Raw genomic sequence first — 20,939 nt, 5'->3', positions numbered from 1 at the left:
AAGTTTAATAGAATCTGACGGGTGCTGTGAAAATACAGAAGAAAGACATAATCATTTCTTCTAGGAGCAGGAGGTCAAGAAAGGATGCACAAAGAGTACAAGTCAACTCTTATTGGTCTTGGCTGGTCAAGTAAATTTTGGAAACCAATTACATTTACAAAGAATGACTCTTACCACCGTGAGAAAAAATTTTATTCATGAAAATCTCAAGCCGTACAAAACGCAGACACTCCACTCAGGTGCAACAATCATGAATATGATACTAAGCAACTCTAGTCTTTTGCATAAATCAAGTAAGATATCAGTTTGACAGAGCACAATAATCCTTAAAGCCGCAATCCCCAACTTTCAGTATGGTCCTGTGTATTTCTAAATAAGCCAGGCTAGAATGAGCTATAGTTTTGTTTTTAAGAATACAGAGATATATAATTGACAATTACATGAAGTACACAAAAGCTTAAATGAAACATTTCACATAGGTAAAATACTGATGTCTTACCAACCCAAATGGCCTACAGTTTCAGTAAGATTACTAGATTCTCTAGAGGATGAAGAGGTGGCCTTTCACAGCTTACCCTATCCATAACTTGTTCAATTTCTACTAAAGCATGTGTTATAATTGGCTACCATCAGGAAAATGCTTTTGCCTAGAAGAGGACTGAAGTTCTGTTACTAGAGCCAGCAGAGGGCACTTGACTTTAAAAATCTAGGTCAAGAATCTATGATGGGTCTTTTGTAGAAAACTGAGCTAGTTGTGTAGGGGCTTAGGTAAAAAGTATTTCAGAAGAGTTTGTGAGTTTTAAAGGTAATGTCTTTTCAGGGAAATAGCATGTGAAGAAGCCACAGGCACTACATATATGTATATGAACAAAGTTAAGAGCAGAAAAAGGTCTTTTGACTAAGAGGACAGTATAAAAATATTTACAAAAGGTTCGGAGGAAAAAAATATTTACAGGATGTTAAATTATGAACGTTCAGCTATAATGAGGCCCCTTCGAACTCCCAGGACCTTTTCTTTCTTCTCCTTTCGCTCCTGCTCATGTTTCTTTCGTTGCTCCTCCCTACAAAAGGACAGGTTATATGTTAGGCTCTGGTGAAGCTCCAAACAGACCACTTTAAAGCACCTGTGGTTAGAATAATGTCCAAACTTAAAATGACATCCAGTGTAAAATTCACTTTTACAGGACACTGTGCTTGTGACCAGTGGTCTGTGCAATGGAAACCATACATGTAAGTCACTTATGTTAAAAGGCTAGAAATTTTTTTTTTTCCTTATGTTAAAGCAGCATTCTTAAACCAAGCATGAAATTAGAACCAGAAGACAGCTTGGAGAGTGAATCCAACCCCTGTAGATTTTTTTAGTTTGTTTTAAGTGAGAAAGCTCTATCTGTGGAAGTCAGAATTCAAGCTCAAAATCACATTGTCTAACGAAAGTGCTAGCATTGGAACCAGGATCTACTGACTTAAGCCAACTGTGATTTTTGAGGGAAGGAATTAAGAGGGGAAAAAAAGGCCCAGAATCATGTTAATGATTTTAATAGCAAATAATTAGGTCTTGGTGGTAGCTGTCCAGTCAAATGATAGGTAAATCTGTGTCAGGAGGGTATCTCATAGGGAATCGACCAAACCAGGACCAGCTGCAGCCCAGGACAGACTCTGGCATTAACTTGGTTTTCATGCAGAAAGAAGCCTCTAAGGATCACACTGGGGTTTCCCCTTGTGCAGGGCCTTGAAGCCTAGTAAGCCTGGTTTCCCTGGGTGTGAGAATTTACATCTGTCTGCATACTTAGGTGCCCTGGGCACATGAGTGATATCTGGAGGGACATCCAGGTGCATTGTTTGGGTAGACAGGTCATGTAAGAGCAGTGCTCTGAATCCGGGTCTTCTGAATCACCTGCAGAGCTTCAGAAACAATGCCGATGTGTGGGTGCCATCTCACACCTGCTGAGTTAGAGCCCACTGTGATACTGCCTAGGCACATGTACTTTAAGTGCTGTATATGATTCCACTTCTACCTTCTTTTTAAACTCCACTATTTCTGTGACTCTGTCCCAAAGACTCTGCTTTTATACAGTTTTCCAAATTAAAAGAATTATAGAACTGAATGAATAGTTATGTTCTTACCTGGTCTGGAGACGAGGTTGTTTATAAGTTTTCTTGTGGAAGCTAACTCTGTTGACATGCTCATGTAGAGAATTGTTTTCTTTAGACTGTCCCCATGGTTTCAGTTTTCCTAGTTTAGGACAGAGATAAACAGATTTAAGAAGATTCTTGTATTTATTATTTTAATTCTCCCTTATTTGTGGCTACCTGCTTGCTATCAACGTTTATACTTTGTTTTTAGACATTTGCTAGTATAATTCTATTAATTTCAGTTTAATATTCCACAGATAGACATTACTTTCTTTTCCTCTAAAAACAAGTGTCTTCTACTTTAAAAAGTTTTTTTTTTTTTTTTTTTGCCACACTGCATGGCTTATGCGATCCTAGGTTCCTCAACTAGGAATGAACTCAGGCCCCTGCAGTGGAAGCACAGGGTCCTAACCACTGGACCGCCAGGAATTCCCTCTTTGACTTTTTAATCCTTAGAAAGTCACAAAAAAATCTTAATACCAAAAAAACCCCGCAAAGACTCAGAATACGGAATCCAATTACACAGCACATCAAAGCGGCCATAACAACCAGGCAGTTTAATCCCAAGGTTGCATAGGTATGTTTAATAGTGCAGTATTTCATCTTTGCAGTTTATTAATGTTACCTATTGCCGTGTATTTGGAACAGAACAAGGAGGACTATTTTGTTGGCTTTAGAATTGTGACCAAATTTCCAGATGTTTAGGTATTACTTTACTGGCATAGTGTGACCTGTTTCTGAGTGATTGTTATTTGCAGTGTTTCCCATTTTATAAAAAGGACTTTCACACTTGCTGCATCATTTGACCCTCTCAGTAACCACCGAAGTAGTACTTGTTTATTTTCCCTTTCATAAAGGAATTAAATGACTTGTCTAGGATCTAAAATAACAAGCACAGGTGAAGCTCTAAACCAGGTTTCCTACCATCAGTAGAAGTTAGGGGGCTCAGTCATTCCCATGTCAAATACTTCTGGAGAACCTGGTGTGCAAGGGACCCTTCTAGGTGCTAAGGACAGAGCAGTGAACCAAGAAGTCAACAATTCTTGCTGGTTTCCAACGGTAGAGGCAGATAATTGTCAAGTAGGGTCACATCAGGCAGTGCTATGAAGAAATATAAGACTAAGTAAGGAATGGAACTATGAGCTATGCCATGTAGGTAGGGCCACCCAAGACGGACGGGTCATGGTGGAGAGTTCTGACAAAACCTGGTCCACTGGAGAAGGGAATGGCAAACCACTTCAGTCTTCTTGCCTTGAGAACCCCATGAACAGTATGAAAAGGCAAAAGATATGACACTGAAAGATGAAACCCCCAGGTAGGTAGGTGCCCAATATGCTACTGGAGATCAGTGGAGAAATAACTCCAGAAAGAATGAAGAGATGGAGCCAAAGCAAAAACACCACCCAGCTGTGGATGTGACTGGTGATGGAAATAAAGTCTGATGCTGTAAAGAACAATATTGCATAGGAATCTGGAATGTTAGGTCCACGAACCAAGGCAAATTAGAAGTGGTCAAACAGGAGGTGGCAAGAGTGAACATCAACATTTTAGGAATCAGTGAACTAAAACGGATGGAAATGGGTGAATTTAATTCAGATGACCATTATATCTACTGCTGTGGGCAAGAATGCCTTAGAAGAAATGGACTAGCCCTCATAGTCAACAAAAGAGTCTGAAATGCAGTACTTGGGTACAATCTCAAAAATGACTGATCTCTGTTCGTTTCCAAGGCAAACCATTCAATATCACAGTAATCCAAGTCTATGCCCTAACCAGTTATGCTGAAGAAGCTAAAATTGAATGGTTCTATGAAGACCTACAAGACCTAGAACTAACACCCCCAAAAGATGTCCTTTTCATCATAGGGGACTAAAATGCAAAAGTAGGAAGTCAAGAGATAACCTGGAGTAACAGGCAAATTTGGCCTTGGAGTACAAAATTAGGCAGGGCAAAGGTTAACAGAGTTTTGCCAAGAGAACACACTGGTCATAGCAAACACCCTCTTCCAACAACACAAGAGAAGACTCTACAATTGGACATCACCAGATGGTCAGTACTGAAATCAGATTGATATTCTTTGCAGCAGAAGATGGAGAAGCTCTATATAAGTCAGCAAAAAAACAAGACTGGGAGCTGACTGTTGCTCTGATCATGAACTCCTTATTGCCAAATTTAGACTGAAATTAAAGAAAGTAAGGAAAACCACTAGACCATTCAGGAATGACCTAAATTAAATCCCTTATGATTATACAATGGACATGACAAATAGATTCAAGAGATTAGATCTGCTAGAGTGCCTGAAGAACTATGGACGGAGGTTCGTGACATTGTACAGGAAGCAGTGATCAGGACCATCTCTAAGAAATAGAAATGCAAAAAGGCAAAATGGCTGTCTGAGGAGGCCTTAAAAATAGCTGAGAAAAGAAGAGAAGTGAAAGGCAAAGGAGAAAAGGAAAGATATACCCATTTGGATGCAGAGTTCCAAAGAATAGCAAGGAGATAAGAAAGCCTTCCTCACTGATCAATACAAAGAAAGAGGAAAACAACAGAATGGGAAAGACTAGAGATCTCTTCAAGAAAATTAGAGATCCCAAGGGAACATTTCATGCAAAGATGGGCACAATAAAGGACAGGAATGGTATGGACCTAACAGAAGCAGAAGATATTAAGAAGAGGTGGCAAGAATACACAGAAGAACTGTACAAAAAAGAGCTTCATCCCAGATAACCATGATGGTGTGATCACTCACCTAGAGCCAGACATCCTGGAATGTGAAGTCAAGTGGGCCTTAGGAAGCATCACCACAAACAAAGCTAGTGGAGGTGATGGAATTTCGTAGAGCTATTTCAAATCCTGAAAGATGATGCTTTGAAAGTGCTGCACTCAATATGCCAGCTAATTTGGATAACTTAGCAGTGGCCACAGGACTGGAAAGGGTCAGTTTTCATTCCAATCCCAAAGAAAGGCAATGCCAAAGAATGCTCAAACTACTGCACAATTGCACTCATCTCACATGCTAATAAAATAATGCTCAAAATTCTCCAAGCCAGGCTTCAGCAATACGTGAACTGTGAAATTCCTGATGTTCAAGCTGGTTTTAGAAAAGGCAGAGGAACCAGAGATCAAATTGCCAACACCCACTGGAGAATTCCCAAAAACCATCTACTTTTCCCTTACTGATTACACCTTTGACCGTGTAGATCACAACAAACTGGAAAATTCTTCAAAAGATGAGAATACTAGACAACCTTACCTGCCTCCCAAGAAATCTGTATGCAGGTCAAGAAGCAATAGTTAGAAGTGAACATGGAACAACAGAGTGGTTCCAAATTGGGATGTCAGAGCTGTATATTGTCACCTTGATTATTTAACTTATATGCAGAGTACATCATGTGAAATGCCGGGTTGGATGAACCACAAGCTGGAATTAAGATTACCAGGAGAAATATCATTAACCTCAGACATGCAGATGACACCACTCTTATGGCAGAAAGCCAAGAGGAACTGAAGAGCCTCTGGATGAAAGTGAAAGAGGAAGGTGAAGAAGCTGGCTTAAAACTGAACATTTAACAAAAAACTAAGATCATAGCATCCGGTCCCATCATTTCATGGCAAACAGATGAGGAAACAATGGAAACAGTGACAGACTTTATTTTCTTGGGCTCCAAATTAACTGCAGATGATGACTGTAGCCATTAAATTAAAAGACGCTTGCTCCTTGGAAGAAAAGCTATGACCTACTTAGCATATTAAAAAGCAGAGACATTACTTTGCCGACAAAGGTCCATCTAGTCAAATCTATGATTTTTCCAGTAGTCATGTATGGGTGTTAGAGTTGGACTATAAAGAAAGCTGACCGCTGAAGAATTGATGCTTTTGGACTGTTGTGTTGGAAAAGACTCTTGAGAGTCCCTTGGACTGCAAGGAGATCAAACCAGTCCATCCTAAAGGAAATCAGTCCTGAATATTCATTGGGAGTACGGATGCTGAAGCTGAAGCTCCAATACTTTGGCCACCTGATGAGAAGAACTGACTCACTGGAAAAGACCCTGATGCTGGGAAAGATTGAAGTCAGGAGGAGAAGGGGACGAGAGAGGATGAGATGGTTGGATGGCATCACCGACTCAGTGGACATGAGTTTAAGCAAGCTCTGCAAGTTGGTGATGGACAGGGAAGCCTGGTGTGCTACAGTCCATGGCGTCACAAAGAGTCAGACACAACTGAGCGACTGAACCGCACTGAAGGAGTAAAGAGTGTGTGTGTGTGAGGTGGGGGGCGGGGGGTGGACAGAGAAGACCTTCCTAGATTGGTGACAGTCAAGTGGATGCCCCGTTAGAAAAAGGGAGCAAGTTGTGCAAAGATCAATGGGAATAGTATTCTTGGTGGAGCACAGGGATAACAAATTCAAAGACCTAAAGGAGGGAATGAGATGAATGTGTCTGAGGAGCTGAAACACCAGTGTGACTGGCACAGTCAGAGAAGGGAGGAGACAACGAAATGAGGGTGGAAGAGAGATGGGAAACCTTAGGAGGTTCAGAGCAAGGTACTGATGTGCTCTGATTCGTCTTTAAGGTTGTAGTGGGGCCAAGAGGCTATTCTATAAGTTCAATAAGATGATGTGACTAGGACCAAAGGCAGTAGCCATAAAGGGGTAAAAAGTGGTCAAATTACAGATCAGTTTCAAAGATGGAGTTGAGAGGCCTGCATATGGTGTCAAGGAGAGTAGACAGCCAAAGATCACTCCCAGACGTCTGCCCTGACACTTGGTTAGAGAAGTGCCATTGCCACAGATGGGAAAACTTGGGGTGGAAAAATGCAGCGGGAGAAGTTTTTTTAAACCATGGTTCAGCTTGACTCTTACCTCTAAATAAGACTTAGTTTTTATTATATTTGTTGCATTAAGATTAGTAATTTAAACACTTACATAAACGTGATTTTTATAGGAAGTTTGTTTTAAAATAATTCCAGAAGCACTGACATATAGATCATATTAATTGCTGATGTTTTAAGTGCATGTGAAGAACTTTAATATATGCCCAAGAGAGACATTTGGCCAATAAATGTCCCAGGTGGTTTGACCAGTGGTCCTCAGCCTAGGATCCTTTAAAAACCATAAAGAAAACATTCATTTACCCATACAAATACTCAAATTTCTTGATTTTAGCTGAAGTTTTATTAATGCTTTTTAGCAACACCGATTAGAAACTGTTTTTGGTTAACAAAAATATAATTGAATTATTTAGTATTTGTTCAATGGATAGTTTTTAAATTATGGGTCACATGGACACAGAGCAGAGGCAGGAATTCTAGGCTAAGTATGGCTTCCACTGAGTCACTAGGATTTTTCATGTCGTCAGATGCATAACTGTTTAATCTTAACTCTTGAACCTCAAAACATTCCCACATACCTTTATGCGGCTCATAGTTGAGAGGACGAGACAAACTTGCTTTGAGATCAAACACTGGTTTTTTATGGGAGGTTGGAGTCTGCGCTGCCTCAGTTGTCAACTTGAACGGGGTAATAACTAAAATAACAAAATCCAAGGGTTTAATTAGAATAAAAGATCTGCTAAAGTTTTATTTTATTAAAGTATCACTGCTCAATCTTAAATAGAATTTAATATGAACAGCCTGAAACAGAAGTAGGGTTAAAAAGGAGAAATGGGGAGAAAAGAGTTACTGAGGAGAACTAACCCCTGAGATTTGTTTCCCTGTCAGCAGCTCCCCAAATTGTGACATTTTTTAGGATCAACAGGAGTTTAGAATTCTGTTTTAAGATTTAATTCGGTGGCAAGGATAAATTAGGACTTTGGGATTAACATACACATGCTACTACATACAAAACAGATAACCTAAAAAAGGACCTACTATATAGCACAGGAAACTATATTCAATATTTTATAATAACCTAATAGGGAAAGGAATCTCAAAAAGGCTATATATATATGTTTTTATATGTATAATTGAATCACTTTGCTGTATACCTGAAAGTAACATAGCACTGAATCAACTATATTTCAACTAAAAAAAATTAACTGGGTAAACTTTCAGGCTGTTTGCCTGATATTATTTACCCTTTTTTGGGGCAGCACTGTGTAGCATGCTGGATCTTAGTTCCCTAACCAAGGGATAGAACCTGCACACTCTGCAGTGGAAGTTCGCTGTCCCAACCACTGACCACCAGGGAATTCCCTACCCTTTTAAAAAGTTATATATTATTAATAGTGACATTTTCATTAACACAAACAGAGATAAAAGCCTGCAGGGAACATAATCACATAGAGATTAAAAGATCCATGGCTCTGATTTTCACTAATGAAGGCTGTTATAGAAAGTGAATGTGAAGAATGTGAATTTTTGTAACATAAAGTTAAAAACATATAAGAATGGTATAATTTGGTAAGCCACATTTTTGCTACAGTTGGGCAGCATATATCTGACACATTTTATAATTCTTTCCCCTTACAGGTTGCATTCAGGCCACTGTCAAATGTTGGTACTTGCCTGAATATGTGAACAAGTAAGCAGGATCTAGGAACACCTAGTGAAACAACACAGAAAAGCAGAAAGCCCCGGTGCTGAAGCCGTTCCACTGTGTTGCTATCAAGTTTTGGTACGGAGGGGAACAATGGGGCTGTCACACTGCTGGTGAGAGGATGTACTGGTACAATTCAACCAGTAACGTAAGTGTCTGGATACCTTACTATCCAGCAGGCCTCCTAGTTTGAGGAACACTTATACACGGACAGGAAATGTGTTCCACGATGGTCATAGTTATACTCTATAAAACAATAAACATTGTTCACAGGGGCTCAGGCTTGATCCCTGGTCGGGGAACTGAGATGCCACAGGCTGCAGGGCACCTAAGCCAGCTCGCCACAGCTACGGACCACGCACTCTGGAGCCCGTGTGCCACAGCTAGAGAGCCCACGTGCTGCAATTAAGACCCAACACAGCCGAAAATAAATGAGTAAATAAATATTAAAAAAATAAAAGTCAGAAATACCAGCGGGTCCATGAGCAGTAAAATGGATAAGTTGAAATATATCCACACCATTGAAAAACACAGTGAAAATGAATGAACTTTAGCTCATTTATCAGTATGGTTCTTGAAACATACAGAGTGAATAAAGCAAATCATTAGAAACAAATCAGTTTGAGTTCATCTACATGAAATTTGTATTTGATAAATGGGGAAAGAAAACTATCCCATCCCGGCTGGGCACACTCCTGAGTAACCTAGAGGAGAAAACTCAGGATATGGCATAGAGGTGGATTCTTCTTCATGTCCTTATCTGTGGGCATTTGTGGGGCCTTGCTCAGTATTAGGCAGGTGGCTGCTGCTCAGTGGCTCATGTCCCATGTAAAATGACAAGAGTCCCATCTTAAGGAAGTTTAGTCTTCATTTTTTAAGCCCTGCTTTCTGCCCAAACTTTCTTCCCCCTTTACAGGATGATTTAGCATGTTATAGGGGATGTTTGCTTGCTGGTATAGAAAAGATTAAGGGTAAATGGGAATGACAGAGGTGATACACAGGAAGAATCATAAATTTTCTGTTCTTACCTCTGCACTCTCTCTTGAAATGTGGTTGTCAGTCTCACTATTTGATCTTTAATTTAGGTGTGAAAGGCATGAAAAAATCCACAGTCTCCACACTGGTTATTACCAACAACAATATTCTCCCCTAGTCTGAACTCCTGCTGGATTACTCTGGTCTCAGGGAACCAAGGCCCCTCTTGCCTGACATTCAGCAGAACTCTCAAGAGAATGTTGATACACTCAGTTCTAATACAGGCCTTAACCTACTGGTGATAATGTTTTAAACCCTCACACTGCTATTGCACTGTTCTTTTGAAAACCACCTGGTCTTTGTAGGCGATGATTAAGTAGACAGGGTGTAGAAGATTGTTTATATAGCTCATTCTGGCTTATACACCCTACTACCAGTCAATAGCATGGCATTTATTCCACGAACTCTGGGTCCTGTTAGTTTCAGCGTCTGGCAGAACCATTCAGAGGCTATAATGAGTGCTGTGATCCTCCCCCTAATCTCTGCTGCTGCTGCTAAATTGCTTCAGTCGTGTCCGACTCTGTGAGACCCCATAGATGGCAGCCCACCAGGCTGCCCTGTCTGGAGTGGGTTGCCATTTCCTTCTCCAATGTATTAAAGTGAAAAGTGAAAGTGAAGTCGCTCAGTCGTGTCCGACTCTTAGTGACCTCGTGGACTGCGGCCCACCAGACTCCTCCATCCATGGGATTTTCAAGGCAAGAGTACCAGAGTGGGCCAAGCGTTCTCCAGGGAGGGTCACCCTCTTGGGGCTTGTCTTAGACAGGATGGAGACCTTGGGCAGGGGTATCAGGTTTGCATCTGTGTCTCTGGCATTTCCCTCACAAGTATAAATGCTATGGAGAAATTTTTGCTTTTGATTCTATAGATATGGAGAGGCTTTAAGGAAACAATCCTATTAGGATGTCACATGGCTTAAAAATGAAGCAGAAGAGTGTGTGTGTGTGTGTGTGTGTGTGTGTGTTGTCTCTTTACCAGCAACAGATTCACCCCTTGTGGTCTTTAACTTGTGTGTCCCGAGCACAGCCTGGCCTTTTGGGGTATTCCCAGACATGGTCACATGTGGAGACTTTCTGGCTGGAGTCTTGGTCAGTGAACGCTTATGCTCATTATCTTTAGTAGCAGCTGAAAACCTAAATAGGACAGAATAGAATAAGACATGAGTACCTGTGTCAAGAGTAACTTGGGCTGCGCTTATAAACACCACCACCTACCCATCACCAAGCACTGAAAGGGCCTCAGTATAACCTGTTACACAAATGAACCTCTTTCACAGAATGTGAATGTTTTTAAACAATGATGCTACAGCAAGTCATTTATCAAGCTCTGTTACTTGTAAAATATGGTTTTGTACTCTCTACTCTCCCTGCCTTGGCCAATGACAGTATAAAGCAGAATTCAAAGGAGACACCTAAGGGCCTCAAGTTTCAGGTGTACTTGGAGAAGCTCCCTTTCTCCTCCTGATGAGGGCAAGTCAGAGGGACTGGGAGACCACTATGACTCGACAACAGAATTAAGAAAACAAATGTGTAGGAATGGTTCTGCTACCATGTCCAGGCTGTTCTGTACCCTGCAGGAAGCAAGGACTAGCCGTTGACCATGGTGTTCTTAAATATTAAATATAATCAGAACTGCCAAGCATAGGTACCTCATATTCCAAGCCAACTCAATAAATAGAATTCCAAACTCAAGGGCATTTTTCAGCTTTTAAAAACTGTGTCTGATATTGCACATGATGGGGAAGTATTACCATGCACCACTTCTATTAAAGGCAGCAATGCCCTTAATAAAGAAAAAGGAGCCTGAAGATCTTCCTCTGTGGGGACAGTCATAGTTGAAGGCTACCCTGATGCCAGGAAAGGCATAAACAAAGAAAACAGGGATTAACAGGGCATGAGATGGCTATGCTGCTGCACTACCGAGTGGGCTACAATGTTCACATTTCAGGATGAGTCAGTTCTTTAGTTCACCATACTGAGACATTTTCAGCTTCAACTTGATATTTAAGTCAATGGAAAAAGTTCTATAGACATTTTTGCAGACATACATTAAATTAATAAAGTAAAATATCCATATTATTTTTTCTATCTTTACTTATTAATCAAATGTTAGGAAAGTTGGATAAAACAAGAAAACACAAATGTAAAGGAAAAAAGATTAACTTAAATGTTTGCTGATCTTTCTATTCCAATCCTTTCTCCTTTTTCATCCACTCTAAAACATTTGATGTAGTCCTCCTGAAATGTATGAAAAGCAATAACACCTTTGAGACCTCACCCTGGATTCCAGTTTGGAGCTCTTCTTTACCTGACATTCATCTTAGCTGCCAACAGAGCAGAGTGCTTGGCTGACCCCTTCACACACAAGGTGCTCCGGCCTGCGTGGTGCCGGCCTTGAGAGCGCTGCTGGCTGCCAGGGGTGCAAGCCACGGAGTGTCTTCCTCGGGCAGGAACTGGAGTTGCCGGCACTCCCTTAGTGACGGGCTGCCTCTGGAGAACCCGAAACGCAGCACATTAAAGCCTGGCCTCTTAGACAGTATTGTCTCTCGGGCAAAGTGCAGGAGAGTGCCCCATTCATCCCGTTTCATCCTCACTTTTAACCCTGTCATCCTTCCTTGTCTACTACCTCACCCCATCCTATCTGCCTGGCAGGCTGGGCAGTTTTCTACACCTGTGCTGCGAAGATGGCTCTGATTTAACAGAAACTTCTAGTTGTGCTGTGTTACAGAAAGCCCTTTGCAGCTCCCATGTCCCCAGGTATTTTCTCACTAGAGAGAGCAGGTGGCCAAACAGTCTCCCATGGCCAGAGACAGGGGATAAATGGTTCTCTTGGAAAGATGGTTCCTTTGACAGCATGATATGCAGTTTATTAAATATAAACTCAAAGAAGAACCTACTGTGTAAAAAGCTTATGAAATCTACAAATAATTACTCCCCAACCCAACCCTAGCTCTCCGATAGCTTTTTAAAGTTCTTTTTTAAAAACCTAAAGAAAAAGAAGAGAGGAAGAGGAATGCTCTCTATAAAACAGCAGGGAAGGGTTTCACTTATGTTATCTTTTTTAGATATAGTCAAAGCACAAAGAATGATGGAATGTTTTTCTAGTCTAGTATCATTAGTCTAAGCTCTGCTGCAGGCAGAAGAAATCTAACTTCACTAACTGACAACAGAAACAGGACTACTGGAATTGACAATGTAGAGCCAAAAGAAACATTCTGATGATAGCCTGTGACATAATACAAGGAAGCAGAGAATTACATTAAGCTCTCATTTCAATATACAAGCAGAAGAGATTCATGTTGTAAGACAAATTTAAAAATAAAATATTTAGTAAATATGTATCTTTACTGTAAGCTAAGAACTCAGGTTAGATGTATTAAGTATACTGTTATATGTAATCACACCATTTGTTTTCTTCTTTCTCCTAAAATTCCCACTTTCTACACTGTCTCCTCACAATTCACTTGGTGCCAAAACCACCAACTCTGCATCTTTGCTTGAGCAACTTAAAATGTTTAAGTGATTCTACTCACAGTGAGTACCAATCTTTCTGGCTTTTCAGGTAGAATATTATGCTGACTCTAGTAGCACTATTTTGTTTGCAATGTATCTAATAAATTTCTCCCTTTCTTTTAGCAAAAAAAATCCTGTTTTAACAAAGCAAGGAGCTCAATCATAACATATATAAAAATAAAAATGTGGGTTAAAGATTAACATAGGGAAAATAATAAAAGCAGTAAAATAAAAGCATATTTTTATTATCTTGGGACAAGAAGGGCAACACAAAACTTTTCCTCAGTTTTAAAAGGAAAAGTTGTAAAGTTTAATAAAACAATAAAACCTTCCACAAAGTAAGATACCATTAGTACAGTTAAAAAGATAAACTATGGGAAAGTATTTAGAACACATAATACATAATATTCATCATTCATATAGATAAATGGCTCATAAATCGACAAAAATTAAGAAAAAGCAAATTCACAGAAAACCTGCCAATTATATCATACAAAGATTTGTAACACAAACAAGTAACATCTGATGATCAGAGAAATGCAAATTCAATTTTTTTTTTCATATATTATCAAAGATTAAAAAATTTGATCATTCCCACTGTTAGCAAAGTAAACAGGTATCTTGGGGCACAAAGTTTGGGATCCCATTCTGGAGGAGCCATCAGGCAACTAATCATGGAGACAGTCATTAGTCACAGCCAGATGATTCTTTCTAGAACTCTGCTCACTTCTTACTGTCCATCACTCTCCAAAAGACCAACCTCCAAACATATCAACTGTTAAGAAAACCATATTAGCTATGGTGAAGTCACTATCATTGTTTTTTGTTTAGTCTGCAAATAGATCATACCAAATAACCCGTCTCATCAGCTAATTCCTGATTAAACAGTGACACCGGGGTGGGATTTGTAGAACTCAACTCATTCAGATGGGACTGTCAACTAAGAAACAAGATAAGCTACTCATTTATTCAACACATCTTCAAGGCTACACTCAAGTTTATGATTAAAGCAGTTGTTCTGCCCTTAACTTTTACCTAGAAAATTAATTCATCCATATCGTGTACAGAAAGCTTGACTTTTAATAAAGTTTTTAAGTAGACTCAGCTTCATGGTAAGGAAAATGAGTGGCTCTCTTTCCAGGCATATTTGCAGCTAGCTCATGCCTGTGCAGAGAAAGAAGCTATCTACTTTCTGTAAAGCATCAGCAGGCCACTCCCCTTCTCCTTCACTCCCAGGATGGACCTCTTGTCCCAGTATTCAGTAATGAATGCTGTGAAAGTTAGCCCTTGTTAAAATTTGAAAGTCTCCTTATGGACATACTGAGTATTTCTTCTCTGGATTGTCCACCCATGTTGTTAGATCAGTATGAAGGGATGGAGATGTTTAATGCCTTGACTTGGGTGGAGATGCTCCTACTTGCTAGAAGGTTGATAACACTGTCTTCAACTGTGGTAACAGTGGTTTTATAAACACTGTTCAATTGAACATTTATTATCCAAGATTAAGTCTCTAAGAACCACATGTATTTTTTTAAAATTATTTACAGCTTATTATCCAGTGCATTTCCCCATTACCATGGGTATCAGAAAACTCAAAACTCAACTCAGTAACTGATATAGCAGACATTGTACCTGCTAACAAGGCTCATTTTCTGCCCTTTTTAGAACAGCTTTATACTGTATTATGCTGTAATACCACAAACTGGCTCAAATTCTTTGAGAAATAGGCAGGTGGTGGCTCAGAGGTTAAAGTGTCTGCCTCTAATGCGGGAGACCACGGTTAGATCCCTGGGTCGGGAAGATCCCCTGGAGAAGGAAATGATAACCCACTCCAGTATTCTTGCCTGGAGAATCCCATGGATGGAGAAGCCTGGTAGGCTACAGTCCATGGGGTCGCAAAGAGTCGGACACGACTGAGCGACTTCACTTTCACTATTATGTATTATTAAATTAAAAAATGTTTCCCATCCAAATGTGAGGCACCCCTTTAACACCAGATACCATGTAAGACAGTAACATCGACTTCCTGGGATGTTATTAACTCACTACGCTTCTGCTAACTCAACCTCAGGGTTGACTTCACCTTCTCTTACTCAAAAGAGTTCGAGTTCAGCACTATCTGGTCTTAAGGGACCCAGTCCAGGAAGTTCAGTTTTGACAGTAAGCCTTCAAGCTAGCCACTGTTAGTCACCCCTTTTCCCTTTGGGTTAGAGACAGGAAAAGAAGGTGGCTTCAGCCATAAATCAGCTTTTCCCCAACAAAAGTGATAGGCGCAATGTCTGATTGTGGAAAACAGAGTAACTTATTGCTATTTTGGACTTCTTCCTTTCTTTTGTTCTTTTTTATTTTACTGTTTACTTTAAATATTTTTCTATTTAAAAAATTTTTTTAAGTTATGTTTTCTTAATGTTTTTTCTTTCTTTTAAACTATTTTTTATAGTAAAGATTCACTTCTTTATCTGGAGGGTTTTGAAAATTCTCAAAAACAAACTTAAAATAATAAAGATACATTAAACTCAAATCTATTCCAGTAATAGAATAATAGAAAGGTAGTTGTATTAACCATGCTATGTAATACACAGTATCAACATTAAAATCAAACGGTACCACTAAGAACATAATTTTATCAGCATACCTTCAGTTCATTAAATGAACTGTGTTCTTCAAAATGTTTCTTTTTTCTCTCAACATATTGATCAATGGACTCCATTTCCTTAAAACGAGCCTCGTGAAGCTTCTTAAAGTCTAGAATATTTCCCCAAATATGAAAATTAATAAAAACCAAAATCCATTTATTCACCTTCCTTATGTTTTTCTGTTAACATTCATTCTCATCTCAGCATTCCTAATATTCAACTTCAAACATCATTTTTGCTAAAATTTTAATTTCAAAACATTAAGTTTTTGAAAACTCAGGAGAAAAGCATATTCATCTTATAAACTATCAAATACTGACAATCTCTCCATTTCACTGCCTACTGACATCTTGGTTTAGTCCAGAGAATAAGAAAAGATTAACAGATTTGTCCTCCACATCACCAATTAATTAATGGCCTTTACTTAAATTTGACATTTTATAATGCTAAGAAGAGAAGGGAATGGCAACCCACGCCAGCATTCTTGTCTGGAGAACCCCATGGACAGAGGAGCCTGGTGGGCTACAGTCCATGGGGTTGAAAAGAGTTGGACACGACTGAGTGACTAAGCATAATGCTAAGAAAGCTCTATGCCAAGGATTGGCAAGTTTTGTCTGTAAAGGGGCAGACAATAAACATATTATGCTTGACAGCCACACACAATGTGGTCTCTCAGTTATGTTCCTTCTTTTATACAATGCTTTACAACTGTAAGAGACATTCTTAGCTCAGGGCTGTAAGGCAGGCCAAGACGGGCAACACTTTACCTCGGCTCTGTGCGATTCTAACTGATTACATTCTCTAGGAATAAGTAATAGAATTTCTAATACATGCTCAGCAGCATTTTAAGCACTCTAAATATACTCACAACCAACATTCTATGGGCCATGCAACAGAGTAACTTACTTGGAGTAGTGCTTGTGGTTTTATTTTTTCCAGGTTTGGAAAACCCATCTGTGTAGAGAGACTTCTTTCTTTTTGAAGGTACCCGTGGATCTTCATTACCTGAATCCAAAGATTCAGAACTAATGAAAGATTTCTAAAAATTATTCCCATGAAGAAATGTAACAGAAACTAACACTGTAAAGCAATTATACTTCAATTAAAAAAAATGTAAGTTAACATGAAGCATTTTCACATGGTAGTCTCTGCCAAGGTTGTGGGAGAAACAGTATGTAAGGAGCACAAAGAATTAATTATAGCATCACCACATTTTTAGCTCATATTCCAAGCAGACAGCAATTTTGTGCTTCCTGTATAGCTATAAAAGCCTATCAGAAATTTAAAAACACTTTTCCAGAACTCTTGCTATGAACACGTCTAGATGTTTTAATGAGAACGATAAAAATTACACAATTCCACTAGCCTAAGAAACACTATTATCATTCTGGTATATTTTCTCAGGTCCTTTGCTTCTATGCTTGTTTTGCTTTTGTTCTTTAAATCTAGTTAAGATCATGATGTGTATAATGGTTGCTATTTCCCTCTACTTATCTTCCACATTCTAATATTAAATACTAAATACTGTATAAGTGACTTTTCAAGAAATGCTACTTATGAAGTCATACATCCTTAATGTTTCCCAATGCATCTAAAAAACAAGACAAAAGAATGAATGGATAGAGCTGGAGGGGCTACAGTGGCTTTTGCTTGGACCTTGGCCATGAAATAGGATATGTAAAGAGTCAGAGCCACTCTTCACAGCATGCTTATTATAAATGAAAATATAATAACTACAACAAAGGAACCACCTAGCAGACACCTCCATAACCAAGTGATGCATGTTAACAAGACTGGTCATAGGACAAACCAATACCTGAGCCCTCTGGGGTGCTGACGATGAAGGACACTGTGTCTTAGTTTGTGGGATTCCTGCCAACAGGGCATGATCTGATTCTAACCATCAACAACATTAGACAAACTAAGTCAGAGGACCCAAGAAACTGGTCTGTATTTTAAAAATGTCAACACACTGGGAGACAAAGGAAGGCTGAAGAACTGTTCCATATTAAAGTAGTTTAAAGAGGCATGGCAATGAAATGTCAAGGATGAGTCTGCCTTTGCTTTAAGGGACACTGCTGGGATGAAACCTAAATAAGGTCTGTCTAAATAAGGTTAGTTATCAAGTCTCATACTTTCTAGCCTCAGGATGCCTCCATACTCTCAAAAATTGAGGACCCCAAAGAATTTTTGTTCATGTATCAATATATACCATACTAGACTTAAAATTAAGACATTTAAAGATATTTGATTAACTAAAAATATACCCGCTATCAGTTCAGTCAGTTCAGTCGCTCAGTGGTGTCCAACTCTTTGCGACACCATGAATCTCAGCATGCCAGGCCTCCCTGTCCATCACCAGCTCCTGGAGTTCACTCAGACTCACGTCCATCGAGTCATTGATGCCATCCAGCCATCTCATCCTCTGTCGTCCCCTTCTCCTCCTGCCCCCAATCCCTCCCAGCATCAGAGTCTTTTCCAATGAGTCAACTCTTCACATGAGGTGGCCAAAGTATTGGAGTTTCAGCTATCGCATCATTCCTTCCAAAGAAATCCCAGGGCTGATCTCCTTCAGAATGGACTGGTTGGATCTCCTTGCAGTCCAAGGGGCTCTCAAGAGTCTTCTCCAACACCACAGTTCAAAAGCATCAATTCTTCAGTGCTCAGCCTTCTTCACAGTCCAACTCTCACATGCATACATGACCACTGGAAAAACCATAGCCTTGACTAGACGGACCTTAGTCAGCAAAGTAATGTCTCTGCTTTTGAATATGCTATCTAGGTTGATCATAGCTTTCCTTCCTTAACATGATTAAAAATGACAAAAGTTTCTAAATAAAAAAAATGAGTAGAGTGGTTTTTTCTTTTCTTTTACAATTTCTTTAACATCTGATAATAAAAGGCAGCTGAATTCTCTCATCTGCTTCTGCATACACTATATTGTGATATATTGTTCTGGCTGGTGGTGACTGCAGCCATGAAATTTAAAGACGCTTACTCCTTGGAAGAAAAGTACATGAGTCTGAGTGAACTCCGGGAGATGGTGATGGACAGGGAGGCCTGGTGTGCTGCAATTCAGGGGGTTGCAAAGAGTCGGACACGACTGAGCAACTGAACTGAACTGAAGTAATATATGAAAACAAATTTTGCCATATACAGCTATGTGGTTAAAAGTGAAGACTATTTAATGGCCTTTTAAGATAATTGTGGATATTCTTCTTTGATACTATACCAAACCTTGACAAGTGGTTGTTTGTTAGAGGTTAACTATCATGTGGAATATGAACTGCACTCTGTACATTTGTGAGAAAAAGTCCTTATGTTTTAAGAAACACACAGAAATATTTAGGGGTAAAAAGGCACATATCTGAAACTTACTCTCAAGCAGTTTATGAAAAAAATGTATACAACACATATTAGTATATATGTATATAAGTATAAGAATAAAGCAAATATGGCAAAATATTAATATTTGTGAAATCCAGGTGAGAGATATATAGGAACTCTTGTTACTGTCTAAAATTATGTCAAAATAAAATTTAAAAAATCCCTCTCACCAGAAACTACATGATCCGATTTTTCTCCTTCAAACAGCCCGCACTTCAGTGAGCAAACCTGACTTACAGGATCTACCCTCATTTTTCCCATGCCTTCAAAACTGGGTCCTAGAGGTAAGTCTTCTCGACAACATGACTGGTGGAATACCAGACATTTGTAATTCTACACCCACCTCTGACTCTGTCATATTTCTTTACATTCTCCTCGTCTCAAGATTTCAAAGTGCATTTATGAGGCATATGCATCAGAATTACCTGGGGATGCTTATTAAATCTGCAGAATTTCAAGCTCACCTCAGACCTACTGAATCAGAACCTGTACTCCTTTAACTTTCTGAATTTAGTAACACATTCAAAATGCTGGGGAAGATGGGAAGGCTCAACGCTAGAAATTCTGCATTAAACTGCTTGGTGGACGTGAGTGGATCATTTCTCTCTCAGTCCCCTCAGGAAGATATCAGGTCCCAGACAGACTACTGGGATGAAGCAAACACCGAGACACTGCTGCCACTGGCAGGCTTCCTGAGGAATGAAATCAGAAAGCACCAAGTCCTGTTAGGTAAAGGGGAACTGAAGTTTTCTGGCCTTTTTTTTTGGTGGCCACACCATGAACCATGCGGGATCTTAATTCCCTGACCAGGGATAGAACCCCACGCCCCATTCAGTGGAATCAAGGAGTCCTAACCACTGAACTGCCAGGGATGTCTTCTGGCTTTACTGAAACAAACATTTAGTTGAGAAAGTTTAGAGAAGAAGCTTTAAGGTTACAAACTAAGTAAAATATACATTCATCATAATAAAACAGTCACACTGCTGGGAAGGTAGACCATGAAGATCCCTTTTAATTGTCCTACTCGAGGCGGCTAACAGGCCTTTGTACCTGTCTCTGGAGCAGGCCAGAAGGAGCTAATCAGTAGAATGTGGGTTCCCCTCATCCTGCCTAGAGATTAACTGCCTGAAACTTGCCAGTTATCACTCTTATCTGGTTTCTACCAGGTGTTAAAGGTGACCTGACGGCCTGCTATACTTGGTTCTAACTTTTGCTCTCACTGCAGAACCCTTGGAAATTCTATATAGTGCTATAATGGGAGGAACGGTTTTCCTGAAAGAGATATGCTGAAGTCTTAATCTCAGGTAACTGTGCAATGACCTTATTTGGAAAGGTTCTTTGTAGATGTAATCAACTTAGCTGAGGTCGCTGGGATAGACCTGGGCTTCCCACGTGGTGCAGTAATAAAGAATCTGCCTGCGAATGCAGGAGATGCAAGAGACGCAGGGTTCGATCCCTGGGTCAGGAAGATCCCCTAGAGTAAGGAATGGCAACCTGCTCCAATATTCTGGCCTGGAGAATCCCATGAACAGAGGAACCTGGTGGGCTACAGTCCATGGGGTTGCAAAGAGCCAGACATGACACACACAATCCAATATAACTGGTGTCCTTTTAAGCCAACAATATAAAGAAAACAACACACAGAGAGAATGCCACATGACCAAGAGGCAGAGATTTAGCTGCAAGCCAAGGTCTATAACCACC

At 39.7% G+C, this 20,939-nt stretch overlaps 1 protein-coding gene across 4 annotated transcripts in view; it reads right to left on the bottom strand.

Annotated features, from left to right (window-relative positions):
• Positions 1-175: 175 nt before the first annotated feature.
• The window catches only part of NUSAP1 (nucleolar and spindle associated protein 1), a 29,390-nt gene continuing 8,626 nt past the window's right edge, over positions 176-20,939 (bottom strand). For 2 of the 4 annotated variants that reach the window (XM_012181230.5, XM_012181231.5), the window contains exons 5-11: positions 16,755-16,853; positions 15,848-15,957; positions 12,008-12,189; positions 10,676-10,833; positions 7,542-7,658; positions 2,125-2,233; positions 176-1,061 (exon numbers count right to left, since the gene is read on the bottom strand). In XM_012181230.5, coding sequence (XP_012036620.1) covers positions 965-1,061; positions 2,125-2,233; positions 7,542-7,658; positions 10,676-10,833; positions 12,008-12,189; positions 15,848-15,957; positions 16,755-16,853 — 872 coding nt within the window. In that variant the 3' untranslated portion in view covers positions 176-964. The remainder of the gene's footprint in view (positions 1,062-2,124; positions 2,234-7,541; positions 7,659-10,675; positions 10,834-12,007; positions 12,190-15,847; positions 15,958-16,754; positions 16,854-20,939) is intronic. The other 2 variants (XM_012181233.5, XM_060419067.1) reach the window with 1 other exon arrangement.

Source organism: Ovis aries, chromosome 7, assembly GCF_016772045.2.
Source record: "Ovis aries strain OAR_USU_Benz2616 breed Rambouillet chromosome 7, ARS-UI_Ramb_v3.0, whole genome shotgun sequence".
Lineage (NCBI taxonomy): Eukaryota > Metazoa > Chordata > Mammalia > Artiodactyla > Bovidae > Ovis > Ovis aries.
The sequence above is the reverse complement of the archived record's forward strand: the minus strand, read 5'-3'. Positions and strand labels throughout refer to the sequence as shown.